Source organism: Taudactylus pleione, unplaced genomic scaffold (assembly GCF_031769625.1).
Source record: "Taudactylus pleione unplaced genomic scaffold, aTauple2 ptg000535l, whole genome shotgun sequence".
NCBI lineage: Eukaryota > Metazoa > Chordata > Amphibia > Anura > Myobatrachidae > Taudactylus > Taudactylus pleione.
The window spans coordinates 7,868,714-7,891,860 of record NW_028284937.1 but is presented as its reverse complement, the minus strand read 5'-3'; the positions used below and the strand labels follow the sequence as shown (position 1 = coordinate 7,891,860).

At 43.4% G+C, this 23,147-nt stretch overlaps 1 protein-coding gene across 1 annotated transcript in view; it reads left to right on the top strand.

Moving 5' to 3' along the window:
- Window positions 1-23,147, top strand: part of SYT5 (synaptotagmin 5) — a 354,594-nt gene that overhangs the window by 295,773 nt on the left and 35,674 nt on the right. Inside the window, exons 4-6 of the mRNA XM_088450947.1 lie at window positions 3,617-3,736; window positions 4,901-5,068; window positions 8,094-8,261. Coding sequence (XP_088307073.1) covers window positions 3,617-3,736; window positions 4,901-5,068; window positions 8,094-8,261 — 456 coding nt within the window. The remainder of the gene's footprint in view (window positions 1-3,616; window positions 3,737-4,900; window positions 5,069-8,093; window positions 8,262-23,147) is intronic.

Here is a 23,147-nt window from a genome sequence, read left to right as displayed (position 1 = left end):
CGGACTTGGCAAAAAAAAAAAACGAAAACGCGATCCACGAACTTAGTACCGTTCTATAGAACGGTACTTCCCGAATGAGAGCTTAGCGGCGGGGTATCACCATGGAAACCCCGCTGCTAAGCGTTCATTGGCTGAGAGAGGTCATCTCCCGTCTCTCAGCCAATGAACGGCTCCCTCCATTGTAGTCAATGGTGGGAGCCGCAGGGTAAACTTTAATAACCTTGCGGCTCCCACCATTGACTACAATGGAGGGAGCCGTTCATTGGCTGAGAGACGGGAGATGACCTCTCTCAGCCAATGAACGCTTAGCAGCGGGGTTTCCATGGTGATACCCTGCCGCTAAGCTCTCATTCGGGAAGTACCATTCTATAGAACGGTACTAAGTTCGTGGATCGCGTTTTCGTTTTTTTTATTGCCAAGTCCGGGGATGCCTACTTTGGAACGAAGAGGACAGAACCTCGCATAGGAGATGGTGAGTATGTTTTTTTTCACAGGTCCCCTATGTATACTTTATCGGACAAGTGGACCGATGCTACAGGTTACATAGGTGAGTATTTGTACATGTGTGTGTGTGTATGTATGTTTAATAAACTTATACTGTCACGGTGTGTGTGTCCTGTGTTTTTTTAAACATTTTTTTACAGGTGAACTACAGGTACTAGTGGGCCCTTAATGCCCTGCATGCTGGTAGTTGTGGTTCTCCAAGTACCAGCATGCGGGGCAGGCTTGCTGGGACTTGCAGTTCTACTTGTAAAGACAATGTTTGATATTCTTTATTTACACCACACCACACAATCAACCCGCCACCCACCGCCACCAGGGGTGGCGGGGATAGCCCCGGGCTATCAGCCTGGGCCTGGGGTGCCCTGGAGAGGGTGACCCCTTTATTGGGGGGGTCCCCAGCTCTCCAGGGATCCCCGGCCTGGGCTGACTAGCAGTCAGGGCTGATGCTGCGGCTGGGGGGCCCGGTGAAAGGGCTCCCCTGGCTGTGGCATCAGCCCCCCGCTAGAAAAAGTCCAGTGCTGGTTCTGGAACATACAGGGGAACCCTACTAATTTTTTTCCCCTGTATTTCCAGAACCAGGACCGGATCAGAGCCCAGAGCTGGTTGCGCAGAATACGGGGGACCCCTACGTCGTTTGTCCCCCGTATTTTGGCAACCAGCGCTGGTTCTGACTAGCCCGGTGCTGGTTGTGCTTAAGTACAGGGGACCCCTACGTCGTTTGTCCCCTGTATTTAAGCACACCCAGCACTGGGTCACTAATGCCCGGGGCTGGTTGCTCTTTTTTGGGGGGGGCACGCCATTTTTTTCTTTTTTTACACAGGTTTTTTTTTTTTTTTTTACCACAGCAGCACAGACAGGTCTCACGGACCCGTCAGTGCTCTGTGTCAATGACACAGATGCAAGTAGCACGGATCTCCTGGTCCGTGCGTGCATCTGTGTCATTGAAATACACAGCAGCACAGCCGGGTCTCACTGACCCATCTGTGCTCTGTGTCACTGTCAGTCACACAGATGCATGTAGCACGGATCTCACGAGTCCGTGCTACATGCAAATGAGCACCATAATGCTGATTGGCTGAGAGCCGTGACAGACGGCTGTGTCAGCCAATCAGCACTTTGCCCATTAAAGGCAAAGGCATTTTTTCTTAAATAGCCGCTCGAGGCAAAACCTCGAGATCCGACAGCAGATCTCGAGGTTTTGCCTCGGGAGAGGGATCCGGGGCAGACAGGGAGATCCGAGCTTGGGCTCGGATCGTCCCGGATCCCCGAAGTTCGGGTGGGTTCGGTTCTCAGGGAACCGAACCCGCTCATCCCTATAATATATATGTATCATACATATATATTATATATAACATACATACTAACACACACATATACAGTATACACACACATAAACACATACATTCACACTAACACATATATATACAAAGTATACACACACTAGCACATATATACACATAAACACATACATACACATACTGTATATAAAGAATAAAACAGTATACATACACTTACATTCGATGCAGCTGCTGCTCACTTCATGGGGCTTGTTATCTTGGCTCTGCCCCCATTTCGGCCACAGTAGAAGGGGGAATTGGTCCGTCAGGGGTCGTTTCTAGGTTCTCAGAAACCCCCCCTGCGTCCTCTAGTGGTGGGGGCCCCTCTGTGTGTGGGGTCCCCAGGACGACCGCCCCTGTTGCCCCCCCTTAATCTGGCCCTGCCCAGGAGACTCTCACAGTACATAGCCACCCACAACCACAAAGCTGGACCGCAAGTATACTATATCACCACCATTATGGCACAGGGCATCACTCCTGCCATTTCCGCCACTTCACCTGGCACACTATAAGGCCCAGCAACACCCTGAGCTCCAGACTGCCTATATCTGTATACTGCTGTTACATCTGTGATATCCCTTTGTCATTTGCCCAGGGGCATATCTATAATGGGTGGAGGGTGTGTGGGGCACACGGGCCCCCGAGTCCAGAGGGGCCAACACCGCACACCCTGCACCTATAGGTAATTATACTTACCTCTCCGATGATTCCCGAAGTGCTGCTCCGCAGCGCCGGACCGGCGCTGTAGAGCAGCAAACACTCATTGGGAAAATGGTGCGGCCATTTTCCCAATGATCTGCGTATTCGCAGAAAAGATGTCCCCGGGAAAGTAGGCGCGGGCGCCATTTTCTTGGAGACCCGCGCATGCGCTGTAGATTCTGCCATTAAGCCAGAATCTACAGCGCTCAGTGCCGCTGACAGGTAGGAGAGAGGGGAGGTGGGGTCAGACCCGGGTCCCTGCCAGGCCCCTCCAGCAAGCCCAGGCTCGGGTAATTAGTATCTGCTCTCTCCTGCTTCTTGGACACAGAACCTGGCTTTGGTACTCCCAGGAAACGGGAGCAACACGCCTTCGTTTTCAGGAAGGCAGCCCGGTGCTGCCTCCTCCCCGCCCCCAAAAGCAGGACTCATTCTGTACATGCACAGACCCACAAACATCGGGTATGTACGTAAACCATCGGGTTTACATACATATCTGAATCAGGCCCAGTGTGCGGTATGCATACTGAATTAAGGATAAATGCCTCTATGTCGCCATGCTCATCCCCCATACTGGGGCTCATCCAAAGTCACAGAGGCCCTGGTGAGACCCACAGTTCTATAGTTCTCATAGTCTTCCCTACTGCCTTATTGTTTAGTGGAAATACAAATGGCGTGCTGCCACTACCTGGAATTGAACATGCCAGCAGTGACCACTTAAAAAGTTTGATTAATGGATGATTAGCTGCTTTTAGTTCTTTTAATATCTATGTGTACAATTTGGACTAATTCATGGATCAAATTTTCATTTTGACAGTTGTCTTTGTATGTGTTACAAATTACAATTAAAGAAGTCCTTAAAAATGTTTAGTACTATTTCCTCAACAATGAAATCAAATAATATAATGTTTTACAACAAAGTACATATTATCCTATTGATGTCTGGTACAGCACTGGTGTTACTAGCAGTATGCGTTTTATACAGGTAGCACCTATTTAGGTTATCTATGCTATAGGTTGTGTTATTTTCCCTTATCAACTGGTTTTATTTAACAGTGAAATGATGTGTTTCTGTGCAGGTGCAACCAGATGTGGAAGACCTCGATCCCTCTCTTCTAGGGGATGAAAAAGATGATAAACCTCAGGAGAAGCTGGGAAAGCTGCAGTATTCCCTGGACTATGATTTCCAAACAGGACAGGTATAGAGAAGCTACTTTTTACTACAGTAGGCCTCCTACACCTAAATACAGAGTTCTTATCTTTAGGCTCTTACTAACTATGGCACACATAATTAATTTGAGTACTCACTTCACATCATATTCCATGGACCAAGAAGCAGGGATCTGTAGATGGCATTGTGTTTTTGGTCTAGGCAGGACCGGCGCTAGGCTTCCCTGCGCCCAGCACAGCCACGCCCCTTCCCTTGAGCGCTTACACAATAGCACCAGAGGGAGGGTGGAAGGCAGGCTTTTCCACCGCAGCCAGCTCAGGCAGGGAGTAGGGCTGCGCTCAGTGCAACGGCCCTGCTAGCCCATGCCTAGAGCAGCCATTGGGTCTAGGCCAGAGGCTCCCAAACTCTGCCATTACAGACCAGATTTTAAGGATATCTGTGTTTGAGCCCAGATGGTTAAATCAAATTGACTGAGTTGCTAAGTAAGTCACTTGTGCTTAAACATGGATATCCTTAAAACCTGGACTGTAATGGCAGAGTTTGTTGAGCTCTGCTCTAGGCTAAATGCAACTAGATCTACAGTACTTTACTGGGAGACAGCTTATTATCCAGCAAAATACCATTTTATATACAGTACTGTACAAATATCCAGTTAACTAGCATAAATGCAATTAACTGCAAATTCTTGATATAACATTGCATAACGTATTATTATTTCTTTATAAATGGCATGGGTGAATATAGGAATTTAGAAATGTCCTATAGCTAGCAACCTCACACAATTCTAAAGTGAGCTGAGCCTGTCTCAATAGCATAATTATATAAGTTGGACGATGTGACAGACTGAGAACTCATACCGTCCTCTTCCAAACAGCTCAATCTGGGAAGCAAGACAAGCACCACTCTGTTCAGAAGTTTCCATTTACAGCAGAATTCCAATTTAAAGGGGCATTGGAACTGGGGATCTTTGTGTTGTCAGCAGTTTTGTGATTGGTTTGAATTCATGATGGGATAGTATGTAAATGATGCTTCCCTGGTACCATTCATTTTAATATACATTGCTCTGTATCCTGTCTACTCAGAGTCACTGCTAAAATTCAATTTATGAATCACAACCCAAGCTCCCTTTCAGGTTTATTGAAACACAAACTTCAGGTTCTGATTCTCAACTTTATTCTGCTTCCCAATGCAGTTGGTTGTGGGAATTATACAAGCTGCAGATCTTCCAGCACTAGACATCGGAGGGACTTCCGATCCCTATGTCAAAGTATTTCTCTTACCGGACAAAAAGAAGAAGTATGAAACAAAAGTTCATCGTAAGACTCTTAACCCAACCTTCAATGAGTCCTTCACTTTTAAGGTAGGGACTAATAAAATGTATTTATTTTATACACATATCTATATACAGTATACTTTGTCTTTAGTTATTTGGCCCTGTGCTATTAAATGTGTATCCCCTTGGTCTTCTTTTACATAATGGTTAGAGACCAAAAAAAGGTTACTGATATAATAATAATAATAATAATAATAATAATAATACAAAACAATAAACAGGGCCATTCAGAGATCTATTGAGCAACTCTCTGTTGGTGGGTGGGGGGGGGGGGTGCTTAAGCCTGGTAAATACCTGGGAGGCGGCCCCCTGCAGAAACAATGCCGCCTCAGGGAGAGTGGCCATGTCTTCCTGTGGGTGCACAGTGCACAATTAAAAAACAGTCTTCATAAGGAGTAGTTACCCGTTATTGCTTTTCAATCCTATTTTGCATCTTGGCTACTGGAAGACATATATAATTGCACTCAAATGTATAATTATAAAAGTAATGACAGAAGAGAGGGACATCATTTCTTTTCCAGGATCCCAAGATTTGTTTGGTCTCATTCAGTTAAGTTTTCTTAGAAAAGCTTCTGGGTAAATGGTAATCGGTTTGAAAAAATATGAAAGCAATTTTTTATATGCATCCAAAAAGATACAATAGGGTTCTAGTATAAGGAACTCAGCAATATAAAAAACATTCAATTATGAATATGGAATATGTCACTAGTAAGTCGAACGGCAATTTCTATATGTTTATTATTTATTTATTAACAGTTATTTATATAGCCCATACATATGATGAAGGGCTTTCAACAGAATATCTAATCCTTATAGGCATTATGTGCATCTCAGAATCAGGCCCCACTGTCTGTCTATATTCATCATTTAACCTATAAGATATCTTTGGAGTGTGGAAGAAAACTGTGCAAGCGCCGGGAGAACATACAAACACCAAACTAATAGGGCCCTGGGCAGAATTAAACCTATGACTCCAATGCTGTGAAGTAGCAATGCTAACCACTGTGCAACCATGATGTGACGATGTGGCAGCAGTGCGAGGCAGTAAATGAGTGGAAGATGATAGCAGCAAGATTTTGACAAGAATTTGGACACTGGGGAATTTATTTACGAAGTGTCGGGTTGTGACGATTGGCGCTTCTGATTGTATTTATGTCTGATATTTAAAAGGGAAATGCTTTGCTAGCAAGAGACGGCTGGTAAAAGCATTGCCCTTTTACATATCGGGCATAAACACGATCAGAAGCTCCTGATTTTACATAAACCCATAGATATCTTAGTTAAGTGAAGGTTTTACCATTGGGAACCTTTTTATGTTGTTGTTGTTTTTTGCAGCGTTTTTGCAATTTGTTTTTTTAAGCCAGCGGCCATCTTTCTTATGATATGTTCAGAAAGATGACACATGAGCAGAAGATCACAAAGGCTCTGACACAGTGTGAGGGTCTTTACATTTTCCTGTTCCGGCTCATCTTCCCGAATATATCGACCAAAAGATGGTCGCCGGAAGCAGATATAGGGGGATAGCTGCTCGGCATGCAGTGGCTTCTAGTCTTTGTGTACGATGTGTAACATGGGGTACTTCTGGACACATGGGCCTCTATGCACCACACGCCTTGCAATTCGGGTACCACTGTAGCTCGCTAGCACTGCACCTCTTTCACTTACACCACTCACTGTTATTGGCTGACTCAAGTCAAGACAGCAGTTCAACCAGAGGAAGCGATCCCTGCATAGTTAACAAACACAGATGGAAACATTATTCATTCTAAATATGTTTAATTAAAATACACATTACATTATACGTAAGTTCTAAAAGCTGAAAGGCTATTATTTTTAATAGTAAATAAATATATAAGAATACATAAAAAAAAGGTAGATGCAATTGGCTGCGTTCTCTGTTTTTCTATATCTTTTTATCGTTTTTCAATGTTATCATCTCTTTTGTTTCTCTAATCTGTTATTTCTGTGTGTCCTGAGTTCAGTATTTGGGTTTTAGCATGCCTTACCCATATAGGAGCCTCTTACACTATGGCTCCACTTAAATTAATTTAACAATCAGGCAACTGGTCAGCTCTGCACAGTCATCCAGACAGCTGGCCGGTTAGTAGTACGGCCTTAGTGACCTCATCAGTCACAATTTTAAGGCTACGGAAGCCATGTAGTACCAATACTGTGTTAACAAATGATGAGGCTGCATAGACATTAATCTCCACCACTGGATCCAAACTGTCCAAAGTTGGACCAGCCTTAAGAAACATGCTACTTGCACCAGCACACCACCCTGCTGCTGGCCCTTCCTACCCCTCCGGAACGTTTAGGTGACGGGCCCCCAGTGTCCATCTGGTCCTAGGCAAAGGCCTAGACTAGACTATATAGAGGGTACTTAGTTGGTGTTCACATCTGTATGTATTTTACCAACCTCGTATGTGCCTATTTAGGTATGCTCTGTTTCTTCACTGTCAATTCTACAGAACTCTGTGGTGCATTAAAAAGTATATATATTTTTGACCAATGTGCTTGTATACAACAAAACTGTGCGTTTTCTACTGCTGGAAACTCTACTTCGGTAAGAACGTCATAGAGGCATAATAAGAAAATAGAAGTTTATTTTTTATTTTAGAAAATCAGCCCAGACTTATAGGAACTTTGGGATGAGTAAAGCGATACAGTAGCTGAATACAACCTTGAGCAGGGCATTATGATACCCTAGGTGTTATTAGTAATGTCCTCTGGACCAGGGGAGGGTCCATCCATGATCACAGAAGTTGCCAGTCACTCTTAAGTACTAATCTCAGCAAAACAAAGACAGAGCAGTGCTATTTTATCTTCTAAGTAATGCCATTGCATGGTCAGTCATTGTTTTAGCCTCTGGGCTTAGAAAGAAGGACATGTAAATTGCATTGCCAGTAAATCTATTCTTTTTAATAAATATGACTGTTTTGCATTCTACAGAAAAATACCTATATATGTAAAATGTCAGATTTCTTATATTCATTTTGCAGAAATTGTATTTTATTTTAATAATTGCAAACCCCCCCCCCCCCCCTCCCAGATTCCCTATGCAGAGCTTGGAGGGAAGACTTTAGTGATGTCGGTGTATGATTTTGACCGATTCTCTAAACATGATGCCATTGGAGAAGCCCGTGTGCACATGAACACTGTCGACCTGGCTCATGTCATTGAGGAGTGGCAGGACCTTCAGTCTGCTGAAAAAGAAGAGGTAAATCCTATTAGGATCTCTTATATAAGAAGACGATGCATTGCCTGGTGTAGTCATTAAGTGGTGTGCTGCTAATATAATCATTTTTAGATGTTTCTGCATACAGTAAAGTTATTTTGTATTATAATTAATAGAAAATAACTTCTCTAACGACCGTTGTTATAGTTTACCCCAAATGTCAATGGCAGGGACCCTCTTTTTTTTCTTCACTGTTAGAAATACTGCTGAATCTGACCCCTCTCCGTTACATACTGGAGCCACAAGTATTACAGAGATAAACAGATAGAGCTGTTATCAGTTCAAGCAGAGATGATTGCATTAAGCCTGTAGACACCTATACAATCATATTTCAGATGTGGTGGTACTTACAATTCCACTCGCGATTGATAGTCCCGATTGGCATGTGGATTCATGTGTACACCCCTTTGCAATCTACCTTGCAATGGAAATCCCAATCTCTCAAAACCAACTGGTGAAAAGATTGTGACTCCGTACACACTTTACAGGCATCAGACAGAATAGTAGTGCATACACACTTTACAGGCATCAGACAGAATAGTTGGTAGTATGTACACACTTTACAGGCATCAGACAGAATAGTTGGTAGTGTGTACACACTTTACAGGCATCAGACAGAATAGCTGGTAGTGCATACACACTTTACAGGCATCAGACAGAATAGTTGGTAGTGCGTACACACTTTACAGGCATCAGACAGAATAGTTGGTAGTGCCTACACACTTTACAGGCATCAGACAGAATAGCTGGTAGTGCCTACACACTTTACAGGCAACAGACAGAATAGTTGGTAGTGCATACACACTTTACAGGCATCAGACAGAATAGTTGGTAGTGCGGACACACTTTACAGGCATCAGACAGAATAGTTGGTAGTGCATACACACTTTACAGGCATCAGACAGAATAGATGGTAGTGCGGACACACTTTACAGGCATCAGACAGAATAGATGGTAGTGCGGACACACTTTACAGGCATCAGACAGAATAGATGGTAGTGCGGACACACTTTACAGGCATCAGACAGAATAGATGGGGTAGTGCGGACACACTTTACAGGCATCAGACAGAATAGATGGTAGTGAGTACACACTTTACAGGCATCAGACAGAATAGCTGGTAGTGCATACACATTTTACAGGCATCAGACAGAATAGTTGGTAGTGAGTACACACTTTATAGACATCAGACAGAATAGTTGGTAGTGTGTACACACTTTACAGGCATCAGACAGAATAGTTGGTAGTGAGTACACACTTTACAGGCATCACACAGAATAGTTGGTAGTCCATACACACTTTAGAGGCATCAGACAGAATAGTAGTGCATACACACTTTACAGGCATCAGACAGAATATATGGTAGTATGTACACACTTTACAGGCATCAGACAGAATAGTTGATAGTGAGTACACACTTTACAGGCATCAGACAGAATAGTTGATAGTGAGTACACACTTTACAGGCATCAGACAGAATAGATGGTAGTGAGTACACACTTTACAGGCATCAGACAGAATTGCTGGTAGTGCCTACACACTTTACAGGCATCAGACAGAATAGTTGGTAGTGCGTTCACACTTTACAGGCATCAGACAGAATAGCTGGTAGTGCATACACACTTTACAGGCATCAGACAGAATAGTTGGTAGTGCGTACACACTTTACAGGCATCAGACAGAATAGTTGGTAGTGCCTACACACTTTACAGGCATCAGACAGAATAGCTGGTAGTGCCTACACACTTTACAGGCAACAGACAGAATAGTTGGTAGTGCATACACACTTTACAGGCATCAGACAGAATAGTTGGTAGTGCGGACACACTTTACAGGCATCAGACAGAATAGTTGGTAGTGCATACACACTTTACAGGCATCAGACAGAATAGATGGTAGTGCGGACACACTTTACAGGCATCAGACAGAATAGATGGTAGTGCGGACACACTTTACAGGCATCAGACAGAATAGATGGTAGTGCGGACACACTTTACAGGCATCAGACAGAATAGATGGTAGTGCGGACACACTTTACAGGCATCAGACAGAATAGATGGTAGTGAGTACACACTTTACAGGCATCAGACAGAATAGCTGGTAGTGCATACACATTTTACAGGCATCAGACAGAATAGTTGGTAGTGAGTACACACTTTATAGACATCAGACAGAATAGTTGGTAGTGTGTACACACTTTACAGGCATCAGACAGAATAGTTGGTAGTGAGTACACACTTTACAGGCATCACACAGAATAGTTGGTAGTCCATACACACTTTAGAGGCATCAGACAGAATAGTAGTGCATACACACTTTACAGGCATCAGACAGAATATATGGTAGTATGTACACACTTTACAGGCATCAGACAGAATAGTTGATAGTGAGTACACACTTTACAGGCATCAGACAGAATAGTTGATAGTGAGTACACACTTTACAGGCATCAGGCAGAATACATGGTAGTGAGTACACACTTTACAGGCATCAGATAGAATTGCTGGTAGTACCTACACACTATACAGGCATCAGACAGAATAGTTGGTAGTGCGTTCACACTTTACAGGCATCAGACAGAATAGTTGGTAGTGCGTTCACACTTTACAGGCATCAGACAGAATAGTTGGTAGTGCATTCACACTTTACAGGCATCAGACAGAATAGTTGGTAGTGTGTACACATTTTACAGGCATCAGACAGAATAGTTGGTAGTACGTACACACTTTACAGGCATCAGACAGAATAGTTGGTAGTGCGTACACACTTTACAGGCATCAGATAGAATAGATGGTAGTGCATACACACTTTACAGGCATCAGACAGAATAGTTGGTAGTGAGTACACACTTTATAGACATCAGACAGAATAGTTGGTGTCACGGCCAGGGTATTTCAGCATGGCGCTAAGCGAGTGTTACCTGTGAGGTCATTGTGGCGCGGGCTGTCTGGTGGCGGAGCTGGTGTCTGGCGGGGGGCTTTGGCTGCGCGCGTTGTTGTGCGTGCCTGTTGTCACTCTGCGCTGGTAAGGCCTGGCGGCATCTCCATTCCGTTTGGCATGGGCGCCGCCATCTTGCCTTCTGGCCATGTGATGCGGCTGGCCAATCCTGGTGAGTCACATGTACCCTCCGGCCAGTAACAGCACGGCATGGGGTATTTAGGAAGGGTCAGTGCCTTCCTTCTTTGCCAGTGCAACGTGTATCTCAGCCTAGCTGAGAGGGAGTTCTCTGTGCTTATCCTGTTCCTGTGAATCCGCTGTCTGCCAGTCTGCCTGTCAGCTCCTAGTTCCCACTGGACTACCCCGCTACCTCCATCACCCTTGCCCATACCTGAGTGCCTGAGCCTGCTGACATCCTGCACTTCAGTTCACTATCTGCAAACCTGGCTTGTTTATTTTCAGTTTCACTACCTGCACACCTGGACTGCTCTAATTGTTTCTACCTGGACATTAACCCTTTGCTCCCACCACAGAACTCTTGTGCACATTTATATTTTCCTGGACTTTTATTTACTGCCACATTATATGTCTACTCGAGCACTTATTAAAAATCCTAGTTTTATTTACAAATCTGCTTCTGTGATCGCTCCTGCTACCACCCCGGGTCCACAAATAACCCAGAACGTAACAGTTGGTAGTGTGTACACACTTTACAGGCATCAGACAGAATAGTTGGTAGTGAGTACACACTTTACAGGCATCACACAGAATAGTTGGTAGTGCATACACACTTTAGAGGCATCAGACAGAATAGTAGTGCATACACACTTTACAGGCATCAGACAGAATAGATGGTAGTATGTACACACTTTACAGGCATCAGACAGAATAGTTGATACTTGATAGTGAGTACACACTTTACAGGCATCAGACAGAATAGATGGTAGTGAGTACACACTTTACAGGCATCAGACAGAATAGCTGGTAGTGCCTACACACTTTACAGGCATCAGACAGAATAGTTGGTAGTGCGTTCACACTTTACAGGCATCAGACAGAATAGTTGGTAGTGCATTCACACTTTACAGGCATCAGACAGAATAGTTGGTAGTGTGTACACATTTTACAAGCATCAGACAGAATAGTTGGTAGTACGTACACACTTTACAGGCATCAGACAGAATAGTTGGTAGTGCGTACACACTTTACAGGCATCAGATAGAATAGATGGTAGTGCATACACACTTTACAGGCATCAGACAGAATAGTTGGTAGTGAGTACACAATTTACAGGCATCAGACAGAATAGATGGTAGTGAGTACACACTTTACAGGCATCAGACAGAATAGTTGGTAGTGCGTACACACTTTACAGACATCAGACAGAAAGATGGTAGTGCGGACACACTTTACAGGCATCAGACAGAACAGTAGTGCATGCACACTTTACAGGCATCAGACAGAATAGTTGATAGTGAGTACACACTTTACAGGCATCAGACAGAATAGTTGGTAGTGCATACACACTTTACAGGCATCAGACAGAATAGTTGGTAGTGCGTACACACTTTACAGGCATCAGACAGAATAGTTGGTAGTGCCTACACACTTTACAGGCATCAGACAGAATAGCTGGTAGTGCCTACACACTTTACAGGCATCAGACAGAATAGTTGGTAGTGCATACACACTTTACAGGCATCAGACAGAATAGTTGGTAGTGCGGACACACTTTACAGGCATCAGACAGAATAATTGGTAGTGCATACACACTTTACAGGCATCAGACAGAATAGTTGGTAGTGCGTACACACTTTACAGGCATCAGACAGAATAGTTGGTAGTGCGTTCACACTTTACAGGCATCAGACAGAATAGTTGGTAGTGCGTTCACACTTTACAGGCATCAGACAGAATAGTTGGTAGTGCGTACACACTTTACAGGCATCAGACAGAATAGCTGGTAGTGCGTACACACTTTACAGGCATCAGACAGAATAGCTGGTAGTGCGTACACACTTTAAAGGCATCAGACAGAATAGCTGGTAGTGTGTACACACTTTACAGGCATCAGACAGAATAGTTGGTAGTGCGTACACACTTTACAGGCATCAGACAGAATAGATGGTAGTACGTACACACTTAACAGGCATCAGACAGAATAGTTGGTAGTGCATACACACTTTACAGGCATCAGACAGAATAGATGGTAGTGCATACACACTTAACAGGCATCAGACAGAAGAGTTGGTAGTGGGTACACACTTTACAGGCATCAGACAGAATAGTTGGTAGTGCCTACACACTTTACAGGCATCAGACAGAATAGCTGGTAGTGCCTACACACTTTACAGGCATCAGACAGAATAGTTGGTAGTGCATACACACTTTACAGGCATCAGACAGAATAGTTGGTAGTGCGGACACACTTTACAGGCATCAGACAGAATAATTGGTAGTGCGTACACACTTTACAGGCATCAGACAGAATAGTTGGTAGTGCGTTCACACTTTACAGGCATCAGACAGAATAGTTGGTAGTGCGTTCACACTTTACAGGCATCAGACAGAATAGTTGGTAGTGCGTACACACTTTACAGGCATCAGACAGAATAGCTGGTAGTGCGTACACACTTTACAGGCATCAGACAGAATAGCTGGTAGTGCGTACACACTTTAAAGGCATCAGACAGAATAGCTGGTAGTGTGTACACACTTTACAGGCATCAGACAGAATAGTTGGTAGTGCGTACACACTTTACAGGCATCAGACAGAATAGATGGTAGTGCGTACACACTTAACAGGCATCAGACAGAATAGTTGGTAGTGCATACACACTTTACAGGCATCAGACAGAATAGATGGTAGTGCATACACACTTAACAGGCATCAGACAGAATAGTTGGTAGTGGGTACACACTTTACAGGCATCAGACAGAATAGTTGGTAGTGCCTACACACTTTACAGGCATCAGACAGAATAGCTGGTAGTGCCTACACACTTTACAGGCATCAGACAGAATAGTTGGTAGTGCATACACACTTTACAGGCATCAGACAGAATAGTTGGTAGTGCGGACACACTTTACAGGCATCAGACAGAATAATTGGTGGTGCATACACACTTTACAGGCATCAGACAGAATAGTTGGTAATACGTACACACTTTACAGGCATCAGACAGAATAGTTGGTAGTGCGTTCACACTTTACAGGCATCAGACAGAATAGTTGGTAGTGCGTTCACACTTTACAGGCATCAGACAGAATAGTTGGTAGTGTGTACACACTTTACAGGCATCAGACAGAATAGCTGGTAGTGCGTACACACTTTAAAGGCATCAGACAGAATATCTGGTAGTGTGTACACACTTTACAGGCATCAAACAGAATAGATGGTAGTGCGGACACACTTTACAGGCATCAGACAGAATAGATGGTAGTGCGGACACACTTTACAGGCATCAGACAGAATAGTTGGTAGTGCGGACACACTTTACAGACATCAGACAGAAAGATGGTAGTGCGGACACACTTTACAGGCATCAGACAGAACAGTAGTGCATGCACACTTTACAGGCATCAGACAGAATAGTTGATAGTGAGTACACACTTTACAGGCATCAGACAGAATAGTTGGTAGTGCGTACACACTTTACAGGCATAAGACAGAATAGCTGGTAGTGCATACACACTTTACAGGCATCAGACAGAATAGATGGTAGTATGTACACACTTTACAGGCATCAGACAGAATAGTTGATACTTGATAGTGAGTACACACTTTACAGGCATCAGACAGAATAGATGGTAGTGAGTACACACTTTACAGGCATCAGACAGAATAGCTGGTAGTGCCTACACACTTTACAGGCATCAGACAGAATAGTTGGTAGTGCATTCACACTTTACAGGCATCAGACAGAATAGTTGGTAGTGCATTCACACTTTACAGGCATCAGACAGAATAGTTGGTAGTGTGTACACATTTTACAAGCATCAGACAGAACAGTAGTGCATGCACACTTTACAGGCATCAGACAGAATAGTTGATAGTGAGTACACACTTTACAGGCATCAGACAGAATAGTTGGTAGTGCATACACACTTTACAGGCATCAGACAGAATAGTAGTGCATACACACTTTACAGGCATCAGACAGAATAGATGGTAGTATGTACACACTTTACAGGCATCAGACAGAATAGTTGATACTTGATAGTGAGTACACACTTTACAGGCATCAGACAGAATAGATGGTAGTGAGTACACACTTTACAGGCATCAGACAGAATAGCTGGTAGTGCCTACACACTTTACAGGCATCAGACAGAATAGTTGGTAGTGCGTTCACACTTTACAGGCATCAGACAGAATAGTTGGTAGTGCATTCACACTTTACAGGCATCAGACAGAATAGTTGGTAGTGTGTACACATTTTACAAGCATCAGACAGAATAGTTGGTAGTACGTACACACTTTACAGGCATCAGACAGAATAGTTGGTAGTGCGTACACACTTTACAGGCATCAGATAGAATAGATGGTAGTGCATACACACTTTACAGGCATCAGACAGAATAGTTGGTAGTGAGTACACACTTTACAGGCATCATACAAAATAGTTGGTAGTGAGTACACACTTTACAGGCATCAGACTGAATAGATGGTAGTGCGTACACACTTTACAGGCATCAGACAGAATAGTTGGTAGTGTGTACACACTTTACAGGCATCAGACAGAATAGTTGGTAGTACGTACACACTTTACAAGCATCAGACAGAATAGTTGGTAGTGCGTACACACTTTACAGGCATCAGACAGAATAGATGGTAGTGCGTACACACTTTACAGGCATCAGACAGAATTGATGGTAGTGAGTACACACTTTTTAGGCATCAGACTGAATAGATGGTAGGGCGTACACACTTTACAGGCATCAGACAGAATAGTTGGTAGTGTGTACACACTTTACAGGCATCAGACAGAATAGTTGGTAGTACCTACACACTTTACAGGCATCAGACAGAATAGTTGGTAGTGAGTACACACTTTATAGGCATCAGACTGAATAGATGGTAGTGCGTACACACTTTACAGGCATCAGACAGAATAGTTGGTAGTGTGTACACACTTTACAGGCATCAGACAGAATAGTTGGTAGTGTGTACACACTTTACAGGCATCAGACAGAATAGTTGGTAGTGTGTACACACTTTACAGGCATCAGACAGAATAGTTGGTAGTGCCTACACACTTTACAGGCATCAGACAGAATAGTTGGTAGTGTGTACACACTTTACAGGCATCAGACAGAATAGTTGGTAGTGTGTACACACTTTACAGGCATCAGACAGAATAGATGGTAGTGCGTACACACTTTACAGGCATCAGACAGAATAGTTGGTAGTGCGTACACACTTTACAGGCATCAGACAGAATAGTTGGTAGTGCATACACACTTTATAGGCATCAGACTGAATAGATGGTAGTACGTACACACTTTACAGGCATCAGACAGAATAGTTGGTAGTGTGTACACACTTTACAGGCATCAGACAGAATAGCTGGTAGTGCGTACACACTTTACAGGCATCAGACAGAATAGTTGGTAGTACCTACACACTTTACAGGCATCAGACAGAATAGTTGGTAGTGCATACACACTTTATAGGCATCAGACTGAATAGATGGTAGTACGTACACACTTTACAGGCATCAGACAGAATAGTTGGTAGTGTGTACACACTTTACAGGCATCAGACAGAATAGCTGGTAGTGCGTACACACTTTACAGGCATCAGACAGAATAGTTGGTAGTACCTACACACTTTACAGGCATCAGACAGAATAGTTGGTAGTGTGTACACACTTTACAGGCATCAGACAGAATAGCTGGTAGTGCATACACACTTTACAGGCATCAGACAGAATAGTTGGTAGTACCTACACACTTTACAGGCATCAGACAGAATAGTTGGTAGTGCGGACACACTTTACAGGCATCAGACAGAATAGATGGTAGTGCGTACACACTTTACAGGCATCAGACAGAATTGTTGGTAGTGAGTACACACTTTATAGTCATCAGACTGAATAGATGGTAGGGCGTACACACTTTACAGGCATCAGACAGAATAGTTGGTAGTGAGTACACACTTTATAGGCATCAGACTGAATAGATGGTAGTGCGTACACACTTTACAGGCATCAGACAGAATAGTTGGTAGTGTGTACACACTTTACAGGCATCAGACAGAATAGTTGGTAGTGCCTACACACTTTACAGGCATCAGACAGAATAGTTGGTAGTGTGTACACACTTTACAGGCATCAGACAGAATAGTTGGTAGTGCGTACACACTTTACAGGCATCAGACAGAATAGTTGGTAGTGTGTACACACTTTACAGGCATCAGACAGAATAGTTGGTAGTGCGGACACACTTTACAGGCATCAGACAGAATAGTTGGTATTACCTACACACTTTATAGGCATCAGACTGAATAGTTGGTAGTACGTACACACTTTACAGGCATCAGACAGAATAGTTGGTAGTGCATACACACTTTACAGGCATCAGACAGAATAGATGGTAGTGCGTACACAATTTACAGGCATCAGACAGAATAGTTGGTAGTACCTACACACTTTACAGGCATCAGACAGAATAGTTGGTAGTGCATACACACTTTACAGGCATCAGACAGAATAGATGGTAGTGCGTACACAATTTACAGGCATCAGACAGAATAGTTGGTAGTACCTACACACTTTACAGGCATCAGACAGAATAGTTGGTAGTGCGGACACACTTTACAGACATCAGACAGAAAGATGGTAGTGCGGACACACTTTACAGGCATCAGACAGAACAGTAGTGCATGCACACTTTACAGGCATCAGACAGAATAGTTGATAGTGAGTACACACTTTACAGGCATCAGACAGAATAGTTGGTAGTGCATACACACTTTACAGGCATCAGACAGAATAGTTGGTAGTGCGTACACACTTTACAGGCATCAGACAGAATAGTTGGTAGTGCCTACACACTTTACAGGCATCAGACAGAATAGCTGGTAGTGCCTACACACTTTACAGGCATCAGACAGAATAGTTGGTAGTGCATACACACTTTACAGGCATCAGACAGAATAGTTGGTAGTGCGGACACACTTTACAGGCATCAGACAGAATAATTGGTAGTGCATACACACTTTACAGGCATCAGACAGAATAGTTGGTAGTGCGTACACACTTTACAGGCATCAGACAGAATAGTTGGTAGTGCGTTCACACTTTACAGGCATCAGACAGAATAGTTGGTAGTGCGTTCACACTTTACAGGCATCAGACAGAATAGTTGGTAGTGCGTACACACTTTACAGGCATCAGACAGAATAGCTGGTAGTGCGTACACACTTTACAGGCATCAGACAGAATAGCTGGTAGTGCGTACACACTTTAAAGGCATCAGACAGAATAGCTGGTAGTGTGTACACACTTTACAGGCATCAGACAGAATAGTTGGTAGTGCGTACACACTTTACAGGCATCAGACAGAATAGATGGTAGTGCGTACACACTTAACAGGCATCAGACAGAATAGTTGGTAGTGCATACACACTTTACAGGCATCAGACAGAATAGATGGTAGTGCATACACACTTAACAGGCATCAGACAGAATAGTTGGTAGTGGGTACACACTTTACAGGCATCAGACAGAATAGTTGGTAGTGCCTACACACTTTACAGACATCAGACAGAATAGCTGGTAGTGCCTACACACTTTACAGGCATCAGACAGAATAGTTGGTAGTGCATACACACTTTACAGGCATCAGACAGAATAGTTGGTAGTGCGGACACACTTTACAGGCATCAGACAGAATAATTGGTAGTGCGTACACACTTTACAGGCATCAGACAGAATAGTTGGTAGTGCGTTCACACTTTACAGGCATCAGACAGAATAGTTGGTAGTGCGTTCACACTTTACAGGCATCAGACAGAATAGTTGGTAGTGCGTACACACTTTACAGGCATCAGACAGAATAGCTGGTAGTGCGTACACACTTTACAGGCATCAGACAGAATAGCTGGTAGTGCGTACACACTTTAAAGGCATCAGACAGAATAGCTGGTAGTGTGTACACACTTTACAGGCATCAGACAGAATAGTTGGTAGTGCGTACACACTTTACAGGCATCAGACAGAATAGATGGTAGTGCGTACACACTTAACAGGCATCAGACAGAATAGTTGGTAGTGCATACACACTTTACAGGCAGCAGACAGAATAGATGGTAGTGCATACACACTTAACAGGCATCAGACAGAATAGTTGGTAGTGGGTACACACTTTACAGGCATCAGACAGAATAGTTGGTAGTGCCTACACACTTTACAGGCATCAGACAGAATAGCTGGTAGTGCCTACACACTTTACAGGCATCAGACAGAATAGTTGGTAGTGCATACACACTTTACAGGCATCAGACAGAATAGTTGGTAGTGCGGACACACTTTACAGGCATCAGACAGAATAATTGGTGGTGCATACACACTTTACAGGCATCAGACAGAATAGATGGTAGTGCGTACACACTTAACAGGCATCAGACAGAATAGTTGGTAGTGCATACACACTTTACAGGCAGCAGACAGAATAGATGGTAGTGCATACACACTTAACAGGCATCAGACAGAATAGTTGGTAGTGGGTACACACTTTACAGGCATCAGACAGAATAGTTGGTAGTGCCTACACACTTTACAGGCATCAGACAGAATAGCTGGTAGTGCCTACACACTTTACAGGCATCAGACAGAATAGTTGGTAGTGCATACACACTTTACAGGCATCAGACAGAATAGTTGGTAGTGCGGACACACTTTACAGGCATCAGACAGAATAATTGGTGGTGCATACACACTTTACAGGCATCAGACAGAATAGTTGGTAGTGCGTACACACTTTACAGGCATCAGACAGAATAGTTGGTAGTGCGTTCACACTTTACAGGCATCAGACAGAATAGTTGGTAGTGCGTTCACACTTTACAGGCATCAGACAGAATAGTTGGTAGTGCGTACACACTTTACAGGCATCAGACAGAATAGCTGGTAGTGCGTACACACTTTAAAGGCATCAGACAGAATAGCTGGTAGTGTGTACACACTTTACAGGCATCAGACAGAATAGATGGTAGTGCGGACACACTTTACAGGCATCAAACAGAATAGATGGTAGTGCGGACACACTTTACAGGCATCAGACAGAATAGATGGTAGTGCGGACACACTTTACAGGCATCAGACAGAATAGTTGGTAGTGCGGACACACTTTACAGACATCAGACAGAAAGATGGTAGTGCGGACACACTTTACAGGCATCAGACAGAACAGTAGTCCATGCACACTTTACAGGCATCAGACAGAATAGTTGATAGTGAGTACACACTTTACAGGCATCAGACAGAATAGTTGGTAGTGCGTACACACTTTACAGGCATCAGACAGAATAGCTGGTAGTGCATACACACTTTACAGGCATCAGACAGAATAGCTGGTAGTGCGTACACACTTTACAGGCATCAGACAGAATAGTTGGTAGTGCGTACACACTTTACAGGCATCATACAAAATAGTTGGTAGTGAGTACACACTTTACAGGCATCAGACTGAATAGATGGTAGTGCGTACACACTTTACAGGCATCAGACAGAATAGTTGGTAGTGTGTACACACTTTACAGGCATCAGACAGAATAGTTGGTAGTACGTACACACTTTACAAGCATCAGACAGAATAGTTGGTAGTGCGTACACACTTTACAGGCATCAGACAGAATAGATGGTAGTGCGTACACACTTTACAGGCATCAGACAGAATTGTTGGTAGTGAGTACACACTTTTTAGGCATCAGACTGAATAGATGGTAGGGCGTACACACTTTACAGGCATCAGACAGAATAGTTGGTAGTGTGTACACACTTTACAGGCATCAGACAGAATAGTTGGTAGTACCTACACACTTTACAGGCATCAGACAGAATAGTTGGTAGTGAGTACACACTTTATAGGCATCAGACTGAATAGATGGTAGTGCGTACACACTTTACAGGCATCAGACAGAATAGTTGGTAGTGTGTACACACTTTACAGGCATCAGACAGAATAGTTGGTAGTGTGTACACACTTTACAGGCATCAGACAGAATAGTTGGTAGTGTGTACACACTTTACAGGCATCAGACAGAATAGTTGGTAGTGCCTACACACTTTACAGGCATCAGACAGAATAGTTGGTAGTGTGTACACACTTTACAGGCATCAGACAGAATAGTTGGTAGTGTGTACACACTTTACAGGCATCAGACAGAATAGATGGTAGTGCGTACACACTTTACAGGCATCAGACAGAATAGTTGGTAGTGCGTACACACTTTACAGGCATCAGACAGAATAGTTGGTAGTGCATACACACTTTATAGGCATCAGACTGAATAGATGGTAGTACGTACACACTTTACAGGCATCAGACAGAATAGTTGGTAGTGTGTACACACTTTACAGGCATCAGACAGAATAGCTGGTAGTGCGTACACACTTTACAGGCATCAGACAGAATAGTTGGTAGTACCTACACACTTTACAGGCATCAGACAGAATAGTTGGTAGTGCATACACACTTTATAGGCATCAGACTGAATAGATGGTAGTACGTACACACTTTACAGGCATCAGACAGAATAGTTGGTAGTGTGTACACACTTTACAGGCATCAGACAGAATAGCTGGTAGTGCGTACACACTTTACAGGCATCAGACAGAATAGTTGGTAGTACCTACACACTTTACAGGCATCAGACAGAATAGTTGGTAGTGTGTACACACTTTACAGGCATCAGACAGAATAGCTGGTAGTGCATACACACTTTACAGGCATCAGACAGAATAGTTGGTAGTACCTACACACTTTACAGGCATCAGACAGAATAGTTGGTAGTGCGGACACACTTTACAGGCATCAGACAGAATAGATGGTAGTGCGTACACACTTTACAGGCATCTGACAGAATTGTTGGTAGTGAGTACACACTTTATAGTCATCAGACTGAATAGATGGTAGGGCGTACACACTTTACAGGCATCAGACAGAATAGTTGGTAGTGAGTACACACTTTATAGGCATCAGACTGAATAGATGGTAGTGCGTACACACTTTACAGGCATCAGACAGAATAGTTGGTAGTGTGTACACACTTTACAGGCATCAGACAGAATAGTTGGTAGTGCCTACACACTTTACAGGCATCAGACAGAATAGTTGGTAGTGTGTACACACTTTACAGGCATCAGACAGAATAGTTGGTAGTGCGTACACACTTTACAGGCATCAGACAGAATAGTTGGTAGTGTGTACACACTTTACAGGCATCAGACAGAATAGTTGGTAGTGCGGACACACTTTACAGGCATCAGACAGAATAGTTGGTATTACCTACACACTTTACAGGCATCAGACTGAATAGTTGGTAGTACGTACACACTTTACAGGCATCAGACAGAATAGTTGGTAGTGCATACACACTTTACAGGCATCAGACAGAATAGATGGTAGTGCGTACACAATTTACAGGCATCAGACAGAATAGTTGGTAGTACCTACACACTTTACAGGCATCAGACAGAATAGTTGGTAGTGCATACACACTTTACAGGCATCAGACAGAATAGATGGTAGTGCGTACACAATTTACAGGCATCAGACAGAATAGTTGGTAGTACCTACACACTTTACAGGCATCAGACAGAATAGTTGGTAGTGCATACACACTTTACAGGCATCAGACAGAATAGAAGGTAGTGCATACACACTTTACAGGCATCAGACAGAATAGTTGGTAGTGTGTACACA